Genomic DNA, 13,337 nt, shown 5'->3' with positions numbered 1-13,337 from the left:
TGCATCACCACACCCAACTACTTTTTCAAAAACATTTTTTAGAGGTGGGGTCTCTCTGTGTTGCCCAGGCTGGTCTCGAAATTTTAACCTCAAGTGATCCACCTGCCTCGGCCTCCCAAAGTGCTGGGATTGCAGGCATGAGCTGGGATTACGAGGTGTCACTTAGCTGGAGAATGATTTCTAGGCTGTATCCCCAGTGTCCGGAATAGGCGTGTCATGGAGCAGGTAGTCATAAATATTTGCTGAATGAATGATGTGGTGAATTAACGAGAAGAACTGAGACCAGAGGGCCTTGGACATGACATAGGCATGTCAGATTTGTGGGTGCCATCACACATAAGAACGCGGGTGGCATGGTGATGGAGGAGAGAAAGCTGCTTGGGGTCAGACTGACCCGGCTCAAGTTTTTGTTGTTGTTGTTGTTTTGAGACGGAGTTTTGCTCTGTTGCATAGGCTGGAGTGTAATGGTACAATCTTGGCTCACTGCAACATCCACTTCCCAGGTTCAAGCAATTTTCTTGCCTCAGCCTCCCGAGCAGCTGGGATTATAGGTGCCTGTCACCACACATGGTTAATTTTTCTATTTTTAGTAGAGATGGGGTTTTCACCATGTTGGCCAGGATGATCTTGAACTCCTGACCTCAGATGATCCACCTGCCTCAGCCTCCCAAAGTGCCTGGCTCAAGTTTTGACAACTCTATTTTGTTTTTTTTTTTTGAGACGGAGTCTTGCTCTGTCACCCAGGCTGGAGTGCAGTGGCCGGATCTCAGCTCACTGCAAGCTCCGCCTCCCGCGTTCACGCCATTCTCCTGCCTCAGCCTCCCGAGTGGCTGGGACTACAGGCGCCCGCCACCTCGCCTGGCTAGTTTTTTGTGTTTTTTAGTAGAGACGGGGTTTCACCGTGTTAGCCAGAATGGGCTCGATCTCCTGACCCCGTGATCTGCCCATCTCGGCCTCCCAAAGTGCTGGGATTACAGGCTTGAGCCACCGCACCCGGCCGACAACTCTATTTTACCACAGTCTTTTCACATATGATTTTGTGTGTGATGCTGGGCCTCAGTTACCTCATCTGTATAATGGAAATAATATTAACCTCTTGTGGTCATGTTAAGGATTCAATGAAATCATGTATGTGAAAGCACCTAATATTTTATTTGGTTCACACTAGGTATTTAATAAGGATGCCCTAGGGCTGACCTGCGGTGGCTCCTCAGGCCTGGCGACGTCTGAGGGCAATTTTTTCCTAGCAGTAGAACACGGGCCTGTTGGTGGCGTGGGAGAATTGAGGTGATCCGTGGACACAGCTTTGAATAACTGAACCACACAGGGAGAAACTTACTTTCTTCTCAATTTTCTTTTAAGCTCTCTGACTATGTTAAAGAGCAAGACTTCATTTATTTTTATTTTTTGAAAAAATTTATTATTAGTGTTATTTTCTTGAGGCCTGGACCTACCCTTGAGAAACACCCCATGTCCAGTTGTGCTGGTGAGCCAGAACACCTCTTTCATCCTTGCTAATCTTCCTTCTTGACAAACAGGGCACATGGCCGGGTGCGATGGCTCACGCCTGTAATCCCAGCACTCTGGGACTCTGAGGTGGGCGGATCACTTGAGGTCAGGAGTTCGAGACCAGCTTGTCCAACATGGTCAAACCCCATCTCTACTAAAAATACAAAAATTAATTGGGCCTGGTGGTGTGCACCTGTAATCCCAGCTATTTGGGAGGCTGAGTAAGGAGAATTGCTTGAACCCGGGAGGTGGAGGTTGCAGTGAGCTGAGATAGTGCCACTGCACTCCAGCCTGGGTGACAGATGGAGACTCCATCTCAAAACAAAACAAATAAACAAACAAAAAACAAAGAGTGCAGGAGCTGCAGCAAGTATAATATAATACCACTGTTTATTCATGCCTGTCATCCCAGCACTTTGGCAGGCTGAGGCAGGAGGATCTTATGAGCCCAGGGGTTCAAGATCAGCCTGGGCAACACAACGAGATCTCATCTCCACAAAAATAAAAATTAGAAAATTAGCTGGAGGCCAGGCGCGGTGGCTCATATCTGTAATCCCAACACTTTGGGAGGCCAAGGCAGGCAGATCAAGAGGTCAGGAGTTCAAGACCAGCCTGGCCGGCCGGGCGCAGTGGCTCAAGCCTGTAATCCCAGCACTTTGGGAGGCCGAGACGGGCAGATCACAAGGTCAGCAGATCGAGACCATCCTGGTTAACATGGTGAAACCCCGTCTCTACTAAAAAATACAAAAAACTAGCCGGGTGAGGTGGCGGGCGCCTGTAGTCTCAGCCACTCGGGAGGCTGAGGCAGGAGAATGGCGTAAACCTGGGAGGCGGAGCTTGCAGTGAGCTGAGATCCGGCCACTGCACTCCAGCCTGGGTGACAGAGCGAGACTCCATCTCAAAAAAAAAAAAAAAAAAAAAGACCAGCCTGGCCAGCATGGTGAAATGCTATCTCTACTAAAAATACAAAAATTAGCCCGGCAGGGTGGCAGACGGCTGTAACCCCAGCTACTTGGGAGGCTGAGGCGGGAGAATCACTTGAACCTGGGAGGCAGAGGTTGCAGTGAGCCAAGATTGCGCCACTGGACTCCAGCCTGGGCAATAGAGTAAGACTCTGTCTCAAAAAGAGAAAAAAGAGAATTAGCTGGGTGTGGTGGTGTGCACCTGTAGTCCCAGCTACTTGGGAGGGTGAGACGGGAGGATCGCTTGAGTCCAGGAGGTCGATGCTGCAGTGAGCTACGAGTGTGCTACTGCACTCCAGCCTGGGCAAGACCCTGTCTCTAAAAAAAAAGAACTATCTCCCAGAGTTGTATAATTCTTAAACTGCTTGTGCTTAGTCCAATGCTGGGTACATAGAGAACCGCTGATAAGCTGGAGCTGTAATTATTATTGTTGTTGTTATTACCACCATTATTATTATCATCATTAACGAGTAAGAGATGGAATAACAGGGAAGTAGGAGCTGAGGAGGACGGATGGGGATTGTGTTTACAAGGTAAGAAGTGTTGGATGTTACAAGCTGGGGTGCGGATATTGGGGTGGAGAGAGGAGGGAGAGACTGACTGAGAGACATTGAGAAAGGCTGATGGAAACTGGCCCCTCCTAACTGGGTGATGAACCCCAGTGATATGAGACAGTGGGAGAACCTGTGGCCCCTGGGAATAGAGAAGCAGCCACATTTGCTGGGCAGAGGTGAGGCAGGGGGAGGCTCCCAGGTTCTGTATCGCGAACTGGGACTGGGGAGAGGGCTGTGGCACTCACAGATGGCTTCTGACCTTGTGCTGCCCTCTCCTCGTTTCCCACTGCTGCCCTGGCCCCTGGCCTGGGGGATGGGTGGGGAGAGCTGGCCCAGTCCCGCCCCTCATAGGTGCTCATATTCTCACGTGCCCCTCCAGGGCTGCGTAAACAGGATGGGGACCTGGGTCAGTGGCTCCCTCCCTTGGCCTTCCCTCCCACTCGTTCCCCGGGGGTGGCTGCCGCGCCCGGCTGTCCTGCTCCGGCTGTCCTGCTCCGCGCCCAGCTTTCTCAGCTGGGAGCAGCCCGAAGGCTGAGACACCCTGCTGACCACTCAAAGGGCGACAGCCACCTCCCTTCCCAACACTGAGGGTCCCCCCGGGGGCTCTCCCCAGAACGTCAGAAGCTGACACGCAGCCAGTCTCTCTCTGCGGGCTGGAAGGTGTGGAGGAACAAGAGGGCAGTGACCTGTAGGTGGTAATACGGGAGGGGAGAGGGAGGGGAGAGGGAGGGGAGAGGGAGGGGAGAGGGAGAGGAGAGGCTGAGGTGCTGAAACCAGAAAAGGCCCACGATGGGCAATGCCTGTCACTCTGGAGCCCCTGAGCCAGGCTGGCTGGGCCTGGGTGGGTCCTGTCCCCTGGGGCTTCCCTGTCCTTACTCCCCTGGTGGGGTCCTGCCAGTAACTCCTCTTTTCTAAGTCTGCCCCCACCCCCACCGCCTCCAGGAGCCACTGACAACCTGTCTCCTTGGATGCCCCTGCCCCACCCAGAGCCCCGAATGCCTGGGGTTGGGAAATGGGAGCGCTTTTGCATCACCTCATCCGTTTCTCCCTCCCTCCCTGATGCAGTTCACTCTCTGTTTCGACAGAGACTCTCAGACTCACAATTACCGCTCATTACCCTATCGGTGGCTGGGCCCTGAGTCACTGAGGGGAGGGACCTCAGGTTGCCCAGCCCTGTCACCTTCTCCCAACCTAGTATAAGGAGTAGTGACAGGGAGGTGGACTCTGGGAAGGCCGGGAAGTTGAGGACAGGAGAGAGAAGGCTGCAGACCCAGAGGGAGGGAGGACAAGGAGTCGGAAGGAGGAGGACAGAGGAGGGCACACAGACGCAGAGCAAGGGCGGCAAGAAGGAGACCCTGGTGGGAGGGAGACACTCTGGAGAGAGAGGGGGTTGGGCAGAGATGAAGTTCCAGGGGTCCCTGGCCTGCCTCCTGCTGGCCCTCTGCCTGGGTGGTGGGGAGGCTGGCCCCCTGCAGAGCGGAGGGGAAAGCACTGGGACAAATATTGGGGAGGCCCTTGGCCAAGGGACCAGAGAAGCAGTCGGCACTGGGGTCAGGCAGGTTCCAGGCCTTGGCACAGCAGATGCTTTGGGCAACAGGGTCGGGGAAGCAGCCCATGCACTGGGAAACACTGGGCATGAGATTGGCAGACAGGTGGAGGATGTCATTCAACATGGAGCAGATGCTGTCCACGGCTCCTGGCAGGGGGCACCCGGTCACAACGGTGCTTGGGTGAGTGGCTGTGGGGCCAGGTGTGGAAATGGGAGGCTGTGGGCTTCTGGGTTGAGATTCTTGGGAAATGGTTGAAAGGATGGATGGATCTCTTACTTGCAGCCTTCTGGGGCAGCTTTCTTCTATGTTCCGCCCCCCTCCTATGCCATCCTGGATTCCCTCTGCCTGTCTCTCTCTCGGTCTCTCTACAATTTGCTCTGGCTCTTCTCTGTCAGGGTCAGAGATGGTCCCAGTAAGTGCAGGTTTGTTATTCTTGCAGGAAACTTCTGGAGGCCATGGCACCTTTGGCTCTCAAGGTGGTCTTGGAGGCCAGGGCCAGGGCAATCCTGGAGGTCTGGGGACTCCGTGGAGCCAGGGATACCCTGGAAACTCAGCAGGCAGCTTTGGAACCAACCCTCAGGGAGCCCCCTGGGGTCAAGGAGGCAATGGAGGGTCACCAAACTTTGGGACCAACACTCAGGTAAAGTCACCCCCCAGACCTGCTATCTGCCACCTCCCTCCCTCCAAGCCCACACACTCCACGTGCCTCTCTGGTCCCTCTGGATCCTACACTCAGTCTCACCCTCTCTGCAGGGAGCTGTGGCCCAGCCTGGCTATGGTTCAGTGAGAAGCGGCAACCAGAATGATGGGGTAAGAGGAAAGGGCTGCGAACGAACGAAGAAGCCACTGGGTGCAGACTACAGAGAGCTGGGGAAAGAGAAAGAGGAAAGCAAGATGCGGGAGTGGAGGGATTGGGGTGAGAGGAAGAGATGGGGCTGGGCGAGGAGTCTCACGCCTGTAATCCCAGCACTTTGGGAGGCCAAGGCAGGCAGATCACCTGAGGTCAGGAGTTCGAGACCAGCCTGGCCAACATGGTGAAACCCCCGTCTCCACTAAAAATACAAAAATCAGCTGGGCGTGGTGGCATGCGCCTGTAATCCCAGCCACTTGGGAGGCTGAGGCAGGATAATCACTTGAACTTGGGAGATGGAGGTTGCAGTGAGCCAAGATCGCATTACTGCACTCCAGCCTGGGCAACAGAGTGAGACCCTGTCTCAAAAAAAAAAAAAAAAAAAAGGAGGAAGAGATGGGCTTGGGTCTGGGCCTGGGGAGGAGGCAGATGGGAAGGGGAGGCGAGAGAAACACGTTAAGAGAAAGGAAGCCAAGCCCTAAAGAACGGGAGAGGCCTGGCCTGTGTCCATGCCCGAGGCTGATATCTCCAAACTCGCCGTCCCCTTCCCTCCGCAGTGCACTAACCCCCCACCATCTGGCTCAGGCGGAGGCTCAAGCAACTCTGGGGTGAGTGGAGAGGGGCAACCCAGGAGTTTTGCACCAGGAGGAAATGGAAAAGTTCTGCTCCCCTTAGACTGGGCACCATGGAATTTGGCCTGGGTGGAGAGGGAGAGAGGTGGGGCCTGTCTTGGTGCTCTGTCTTTAATCCTGGCCCTGATCCCTTCCTGCCCCTCAGGGAGGCAGCAGCTCACAGTCGGGCAGCAGTGGCAGTGGCAGCAACAGTGATGACAACAACAGCGGCAGCAGCAGTGGCAACAGCAGTGGCAACGGTAGTGGCAGCAGTGGCAGCAGTGGCAACAGCGGCAGCAAAAATGGTGGCAACAGCAGCAACAATGGTGGCAGCAGCAGCAGCAGCAGCAATGGTGGCAGTAGAGGTGACAGCAGCAGCGAGTCCTCCTGGGTGAGTTTGGCACCTTTGTGGAAGGCTGAGATGGGGTAAGGCCCTAGTGGTCCCTGCCAGGAGAGGGCTCCAAGTTTCTCTGAAAGCTGCCGCTGCCCCAGGATGGGCAGTCTCCCTGGCAGTCGTCACCCTGGGGTTCCCTCAGCCTCCTGTTCCCCACCCATGCTGTGCCCCTGACACGTGCACTATCATTTCTGCCAGAGCCACCCCACTGCTTCTGACTCTGTATCCCTGTTTTCTACTCTGTGATGGTGGGGACGTTATTCGGCCTGTTTAAGCTCTTGCAGTCAAGTCCACTTGGCAAGTCTCAGGAGATCCTGGGGTGGTGGAGAAGAGAGGGGGACAAGGGAGAATATGACACTTGTCTGGGAAGCTTCCAGGAGAATGGGGGCAGGACTGTGATCCGGGAGACCTATGGACGCTGACAGAGCGACGGTGCAGACGACATTCACACACGGGGCCCCTGCATGATGAGTGTGAGGGCAGGAAGGGGCGTTGTGACCCCGCAGCACTGACTCCAGAGCCGGCAGTCCCTCCAGCCTCCGGGCCAATGGCCTGTCCAACCCCTTGGCTGATGGCATCTCCCATCCCGTGTCTTGGAGTCGAGCTGGAGAGGGAGCCACATCTGGCTTCCTCGGGGGTCTGGGAAAGGTGTCAGACAGGAGGAGGTGCGTGAACACAAGACGCCAAATAACCTGAGCTGCTCTCATGCCCCGCTCCCCGTACAATCCTCTTCTTCCCCATCTAGGGCAGTTCTGGGAATGGTGAACAAGGCAGCTCCGGCAGCTCCCAGGTGAGGGCTCTTCCACTTGCTGCCCCCTGGTGGCAGGATCGCGGCTACTGCGCGGCCGGGCTCCAGGGGTTCCCACCCTTGGCCTGCGGTGGGCTGCAGCTTAGGTTCCCCAAATCATTGCATAGTTCCGAATACGCTCGGCCACACCTGGCTTTCTCTATGCTCAGAATAACTTCCTGCAGCGACTAACAGGCTAAAGACGGGGAAGGTGTGGAGGCTAGAAAGATGACTGGAATCTGATTGGGGTTCCAACAAATCTGCAACACCGCTGGGAACGACTGGGTCCCCTTTAGGTCCTTTAGGACAGCGTTTGAAATCTTGCTTTCGCCTGCAGGCATCCAATACCGGCTCCTCCTCCGGCAACCACGGTGGGAGCAGCGGAGGAAACGGACATAAACCCGGGGTGAGTGACTGGTGTGAATCTCCCACCTACCACGGGAAGAAAAAGGAGAGCAGCTGATGTCACTTGCAGGATCGAGGAGCCAAGGCTCCGCGGAGATGGGGCTGGATGGCCGCGGAGGTGGAGCGGAAGAGGCTCGCCCCAGGGTTAAAATGCTCCCATTTGGGGGCTGGGACTGGTCTGGGAGGGGACTGAGGGAAAGCCTCCCCTTTCTCCCCCCCGGCAGTGTGAAAACCCAGGGAATGAAGCCCGCGGGACCGGGGGATCTGGGATTCAGGTGAGAGCCAAAGTCTCTTGGGGACTGCAGTTCCTGCCGGGGACTGCAGTTCCTGCCCGGGACTGCGCCCGCTCCTCCTAACTCAACTCTGCTCAACCCCCTCCTGCCTTGGCTGCGGGGAACTGACTATTTTGGCAGAAGAAACCAAAATGCACTCCTAAAAATGCTAACAATTTCCAAAGTACTAATTAATTGCAAATCTTGCTGTGATATACCTCACCTTATACCACAGATGGGGCTGGGAGAAATCCCATGTAAACCGATCCTGGCACAATTGTCTTAAATGTCCTCTATCCAGCCGGGGAACAGACTGTGGTGAACTCTGGGGGATTCAGAGTGTTTTGGAAAGAACGTTCCCCCCAGTTATGCTGGAAATGTGGGCTTTATGTCAGCAACCGTGGTGCTGAGAGTTAGTGTTACTGAGATCTTGTGAAAGTGCGGGTTGCTCTAACAGGGCTGAGTAGGGCTGAGCTCCGCGTTGCTAACAAGCTCCTGGGTGAGGCTTTGATAGGAAGGGACCCACGTGGCCAGGAGTAAGGCCAGACCGGAGGTGCTGGGGCTGAGTAGAGACAGCTCTTTTTAGATCCTCTTTGAGGGATACTAACCTTTTATGGGAACAAACTGGATTTTAAAAAACTTTCTCCCCATTTGTAACCCTCTTTCTAGTTTTTTTTTTTTTTTCCTTTTTGAGATGGAGTCTCACTCTGTTGCCCAGGCTGGAGTGCAGTGGCACAATCTTGGCTCACTGGAAACTCCACCTCCCTGGTTCAAAAGATTCTCTTACCTCAGCCTCCCGAGTAGCTGGGATTACAAGCGCCTGCCACCATCCCTGGCTAATTTTTTTTTTTTTTTTTGTATTTTTAGTATAGACGGGGTTTCACCATGTTGGCCAGGCTGGTCTCAAACTCCTGACCTCAGGTGATTTGTCCACCTTGGCCTCTCAAAGTGCTGGGATTACAGGTATGAGCCACTGCACCCGGCCTTTTCTAGTTTTTTAATATACCACAGTTTTAAGTATATAAGTAGTCAAAAAACAGCTATCTTTTCCTCTATGGTTTTTGCTCTTGGTGTACTGCTTTAAGGTTTTTATTTTCTTCTAGCACTATGCATACTCCTGTAATTTCATTTTTTCAATTTAACTGGGATGCATCTGGACTTTGTTTTCCCGTATGCTGTCTAGTCCCACCCCTCCATCTAACCAGACTTACCCTACACTTTGTATCCGAGCTGTGTAATCCTTTATGAGGGGGAAAACTGGTTAAAAACAGAGAGGAGGAAACTGATGAGCTAGAACTAAAATTTTCCTCCAAAATACTTCACTGATATTCCCAGTCCCATGTATTCAAACACTTCAGCCACTGATTTAAAATGCCTCTTGTAAATACCTTAGTATTTTGGGGAGCTTCTGGGAATTCTGTCAGACAAGGACCACACTGCTTTATTTATGGTAGCTTTAGAGTATGTTACTATCTACCTCTTATCTTCACTTACCATTTATCTTTTCCAGTGTTTTCTTACCTATTCTTAGACTTTTGTCCTTCCAAAAAAAAATGGCAGTGATCGGACCAGTTCCAAAAGAGAGTGCCATTAGGATTGTCAGAGGAATCATTAAATCAATACATTAATTTTTGGAGGTGGCCTCAGGATCTTAAACAGGGATCTGTGTTTCTTTGTCTCACCCTGCAGGACTTCAGAGGACAGGGAGTTTCCAGCAACACGAAGGTAAGAGGATGGTAGACCTGGGGGCAGAGACTGTACCAGTAGTAAGTGGGATAGAGGTAGGTTCTCCAGGAGCAATACTGGCAGACAGGTGGTCCCACATCCCTGCCAGGTCTACATGAGAGCTCCGGGCATGAGGAAGTACTGATGGGTCTGGAATTCACCATGTTTCACAGCAGATAAAGCAGGACTCCAGAGGAGCCCACCTCTCCCTTAAGAGGGGACCAGCCAGTCTACTCTATGCCGCCTCAGCCCCTACTGGCTCTCCAGCTAGCATCCCCTTTTCTTACTAATGCCAATCAGCCCAGACAGGGTCCTTCAGTTTGAATCAATTTAGTGCAACAGCCTGGCTCACTCCAGCTCCACAGCCAGGGGAGAATTCAGATGCTTTGCTGGCAACGCCCTCCCTGATGGATTTTGGGTGGCTTGCAGAAAAGAACATAAACAGAGATGGCAATGTTATCTGTGGACATTGTAAGACAGCAGCCACCCAACCCACAGGAGCTTGAAATGAGATCTCAGGGCAGAGGGAGCTTGCCTGAGACAAGACCTCTTTCTCGGGGCTCTGGGAAGTCCTCTGTCATGCTCATGTCTCAGTCCCCTGATTCAGGAATCCCTCGCCGACACCCTGCTTCCCTGCCCTCTCGTCCCCCTGCCCGCCTGCCTCCCCATCAACTCCTCTCTATTTCCTGTCTCCCTAGGAAGTAGGCAAAGAGAGCAGTCACCCCCTTGGAGGCTCTGGAGACAATCATCAGGTGAGCCTAGGGGCAGACAGGTTTGGCTTTAGGAGAAGAGATGGTGAAGCATGCTAAGATCCTGGGAAAAGAATCAAAAATGTCAGTTTCTTGTTGTAAGCTGCTCTAAATCTGTGTCCAGTAACCATCAGAAGACCAAAACAGGGGTCTGGGATCCCCATCTCCCTCTTCGGTTCATTCTTTCCTTTTGATTTGGATCAGAGCCATGTTACTTTTGTAACGGGAAAAAACAGATAAAAGTAACAGAAGAATGGTCAAGGGGATTTCCATACTTAGGGAGGCAGTGTTGAGAAGGAGAAAGTCACTGAGCTTTGAGCTAGAAGATGGGGTTTCAAAAGCCAGCTCTGACCAGGCACCAGCATAACTGTAATCCCAGTGCTTTGGGAGGCTGAGGTGCGGGAATCATTTGAGTCCAGGAGTTTGAGACCAGCCTGAGCAACATAGCAAGACACTGTCTCTACTTTACAAAAAGAAAATAATAGGCCTGGCACAGTGGCTCACACCTGTAATCCCAGCCGAGGATTTGAGAGGCCGAGGCGGGTGGATCACCTGAGGTCAGGAGTTCGAAAACAGCCTGGTCAACATAGTGAAACCCCATCTCTACTAAAAATATGAAATTAGCTGGGCATGGTGGCACATGCCTGTAATCCCAGCTACTTGGGAGGCTGAGGCATGAGAATCGCTTGAACCTGGGAGATGGAGGTTGCAGTGAGCCGAGATTGTGCCATTGCACTCCAGCCTGGGCAACAAGAGCAAAACTCCATCTCAAACAAACAAAAACAAAAACAGAAAGGAAAATAATAATTTTTTTTTTTTTTTTTTTTGAGACTGAGTCTCGCTCTGTGGCCCAGGCTGGAGTACAGTGGCGCAATCTTGATCCTAGCTCACTGCAATCTCCACCTCCTGGGTTCAAGTGATTCCCCTGCCTCAGCCTCCCAAGTAGCTGGGATTAAAGGCACATGCCACCACACCCGGCTGATTTTTTTTTTTTGTATTTTTAGTAGAGACGGGGTTTCACCGTGTTAGCCAGGATGGTCTCGAGCTCCTGACCTCGTGATCCGCCCGCCTTAGCCTCCCAAAGTGCTGGGATTACAGGCGTGAGCCACCGTGCCCAGCCTCAAAAAAAATTTAAGATACATATTAAAAACACCACCAGCTCTGTCATGTCATCTGTGTATCTTCAGGCAGGTCAGCTAACCTCTCTGAGCCTGAGCTTCCTCCGGTAAAATGAGGACAGTGAAGCCTGACTCACGCAGCCTTCAGTTACTGTACAGCTTTCTGTGTCACCACCAGACCAAGGTGTTGTGGAGTCCAGACTCTGGAGGCAGATGCTGCATAAGGCACGGTGCTTGGCGTGCCGTGGGACTACGCGCTAGCTAATCTCATTACTTGGGGTGTTTTGGGGACAGAAGAGGGTGAAGGCAAGAGTCTGAATATTGAGATTCAGGGCACTGAGTGGGGTTCCATGGGAGCAAGCCATTCTAAGAAGGCTTTCCCAGGTGAACTTTTAGGTGCTGTGTAAGGAAGAGAAGGTGGCTTTACAGACAGGGGGGACAGGAAGCCTAGACCGAGCAATCCGGGGCAGGTTGACAGGTGGCAGGCATGATAGGATGCATAAGCCATGGACATCGGTCCCCCTTTTCCCCACCCAGGGGCAAGGGTCCAGCTGGGGCAGCAGAGGAGGTGACGCTGTTGGTGGAGTCAATACTGTGGTGAGTGGAGGCGACACTCCACCTTGGGCTGGGACCATGGTGTCACGCAATCCTCGCCTCCCCTCCTGCCACTCAGATCTCCCGCCTCTGGCTCACAAAGTGGGTTCTTCGTCTCATCCCATTTCTCCTTGATTCCATAGAACTCTGAGACATCTCCTGGGATGTTTAACTTTGACACTTTCTGGAAGGTGAGTTCTGCGAGATGGCCCTGTTCACTTGCATTTGGAAAACCCCTGCCCTTGGCCCCACAGGCTGGGGTCCTCTTTCTAAACCAACAGTCAGCAGTGGCCCTTGACCTCTCTCGGCCAATTACCTTATGACTCAATTTGGCCATTCTTCTTTTTGTTTCCTCCGCAGAATTTTAAATCCAAGCTGGGTTTCATTAACTGGGATGCCATAAGCAAGGTAAGGGCTGGAAGGCCGTGTGATCCCATTCTTCATCAGAGAGGAGTATAGGGAAGAAAGCTAAACCTCCGCTCGGTGAGCTGGGGAAACAGTGACGCTGGCTACTAAGGAAGCATTTAGGCCAGTGCTAAAAACAAAAACTAAACACACTGGGGGTGGAGGAGGGAGGACAGAGGAGACCTGAAAAGAGGGGGAGAATCTGGAGCAGTTGGGATTGAGGATAAGCGGAGGGGATGGGCTTCTTTGCTGCTTCAACACATAGACCTGAGCAGGTCCCGAACCTCAGTTTCCCCTTTGAGATGGGGAAGGTTAAGGGGAGCCTAGGTTGACTCCTAGAGGGTACACAGAATGAGGAGTAAGGCGGAGCTAAGACGCCCCGAGAGGATGGACACCCAGAGAAAGAAACCAGCAGTGGCCGAGAGCCTCACGGGTGACAGGCATTAGTCTCTCCCACACAAACAAAAACACAGCTGGGCTGCAGAACCCCTCCCTCCTTCCTCCCTGCCCACACTTCCCTCTTGCAGGGGAACCCCTGGCCAGGCTGCTTTGATACCTGAGTAGCAGAGGCACCTCTAGAGAAGAGGGGGCTGGACTGGAAGGGAGGGGAGGAAGGACAGACAGACAGCCCACACAGACACACCCCTGGCAGAAGCTGCGACTGGTGATGAGAGGATGGGTTTCTGAGCCACTTTTTTTTTTTTTTAAGAATATGAATTAGTTTAAACATGGAGAGACTTCACATAATGATTTGGATTTCGGGTTTCTTTCAAAAACTTTGGCAACACTGGGTTCCATTTCCACGGGATAGGGTTAGGCGAGAGCTGAGAAACAGCTGCTGCTTGGCCCAGG

At 52.9% G+C, this 13,337-nt stretch overlaps 1 protein-coding gene across 5 annotated transcripts in view; it reads left to right on the top strand.

The window, feature by feature from the left end:
- The first annotated feature begins 4,255 nt into the window (after positions 1–4,255).
- DMKN (dermokine) overlaps positions 4,256–13,337 on the top strand; it is a 16,764-nt gene continuing 7,682 nt past the window's right edge. Inside the window, exons 1-12 of one of the 5 annotated variants that reach the window (XM_011948054.1) lie at positions 4,256–4,755; positions 5,015–5,215; positions 5,329–5,385; positions 5,983–6,033; positions 6,203–6,427; positions 7,555–7,623; positions 7,847–7,897; positions 9,584–9,619; positions 10,318–10,371; positions 12,024–12,083; positions 12,224–12,271; positions 12,441–12,488. In XM_011948054.1, the coding sequence (XP_011803444.1) occupies positions 4,426–4,755; positions 5,015–5,215; positions 5,329–5,385; positions 5,983–6,033; positions 6,203–6,427; positions 7,555–7,623; positions 7,847–7,897; positions 9,584–9,619; positions 10,318–10,371; positions 12,024–12,083; positions 12,224–12,271; positions 12,441–12,488 (1,230 nt within the window). In that variant the 5' untranslated portion in view covers positions 4,256–4,425. The remainder of the gene's footprint in view (positions 4,756–5,014; positions 5,216–5,328; positions 5,386–5,982; positions 6,034–6,202; positions 6,428–7,554; positions 7,624–7,846; positions 7,898–9,583; positions 9,620–10,317; positions 10,372–12,023; positions 12,084–12,223; positions 12,272–12,440; positions 12,489–13,337) is intronic. The other 4 variants (XM_011948044.1, XM_011948061.1, XM_011948070.1 and 1 more) reach the window with 4 other exon arrangements.

The sequence above is a fragment of the Colobus angolensis genome, unplaced genomic scaffold, assembly GCF_000951035.1.
Source record: "Colobus angolensis palliatus isolate OR3802 unplaced genomic scaffold, Cang.pa_1.0 Scaffold107, whole genome shotgun sequence".
NCBI lineage: Eukaryota > Metazoa > Chordata > Mammalia > Primates > Cercopithecidae > Colobus > Colobus angolensis.
Note: the sequence above shows the minus strand (reverse complement) of the source record. Positions and strands in the feature narration are given on the sequence as shown.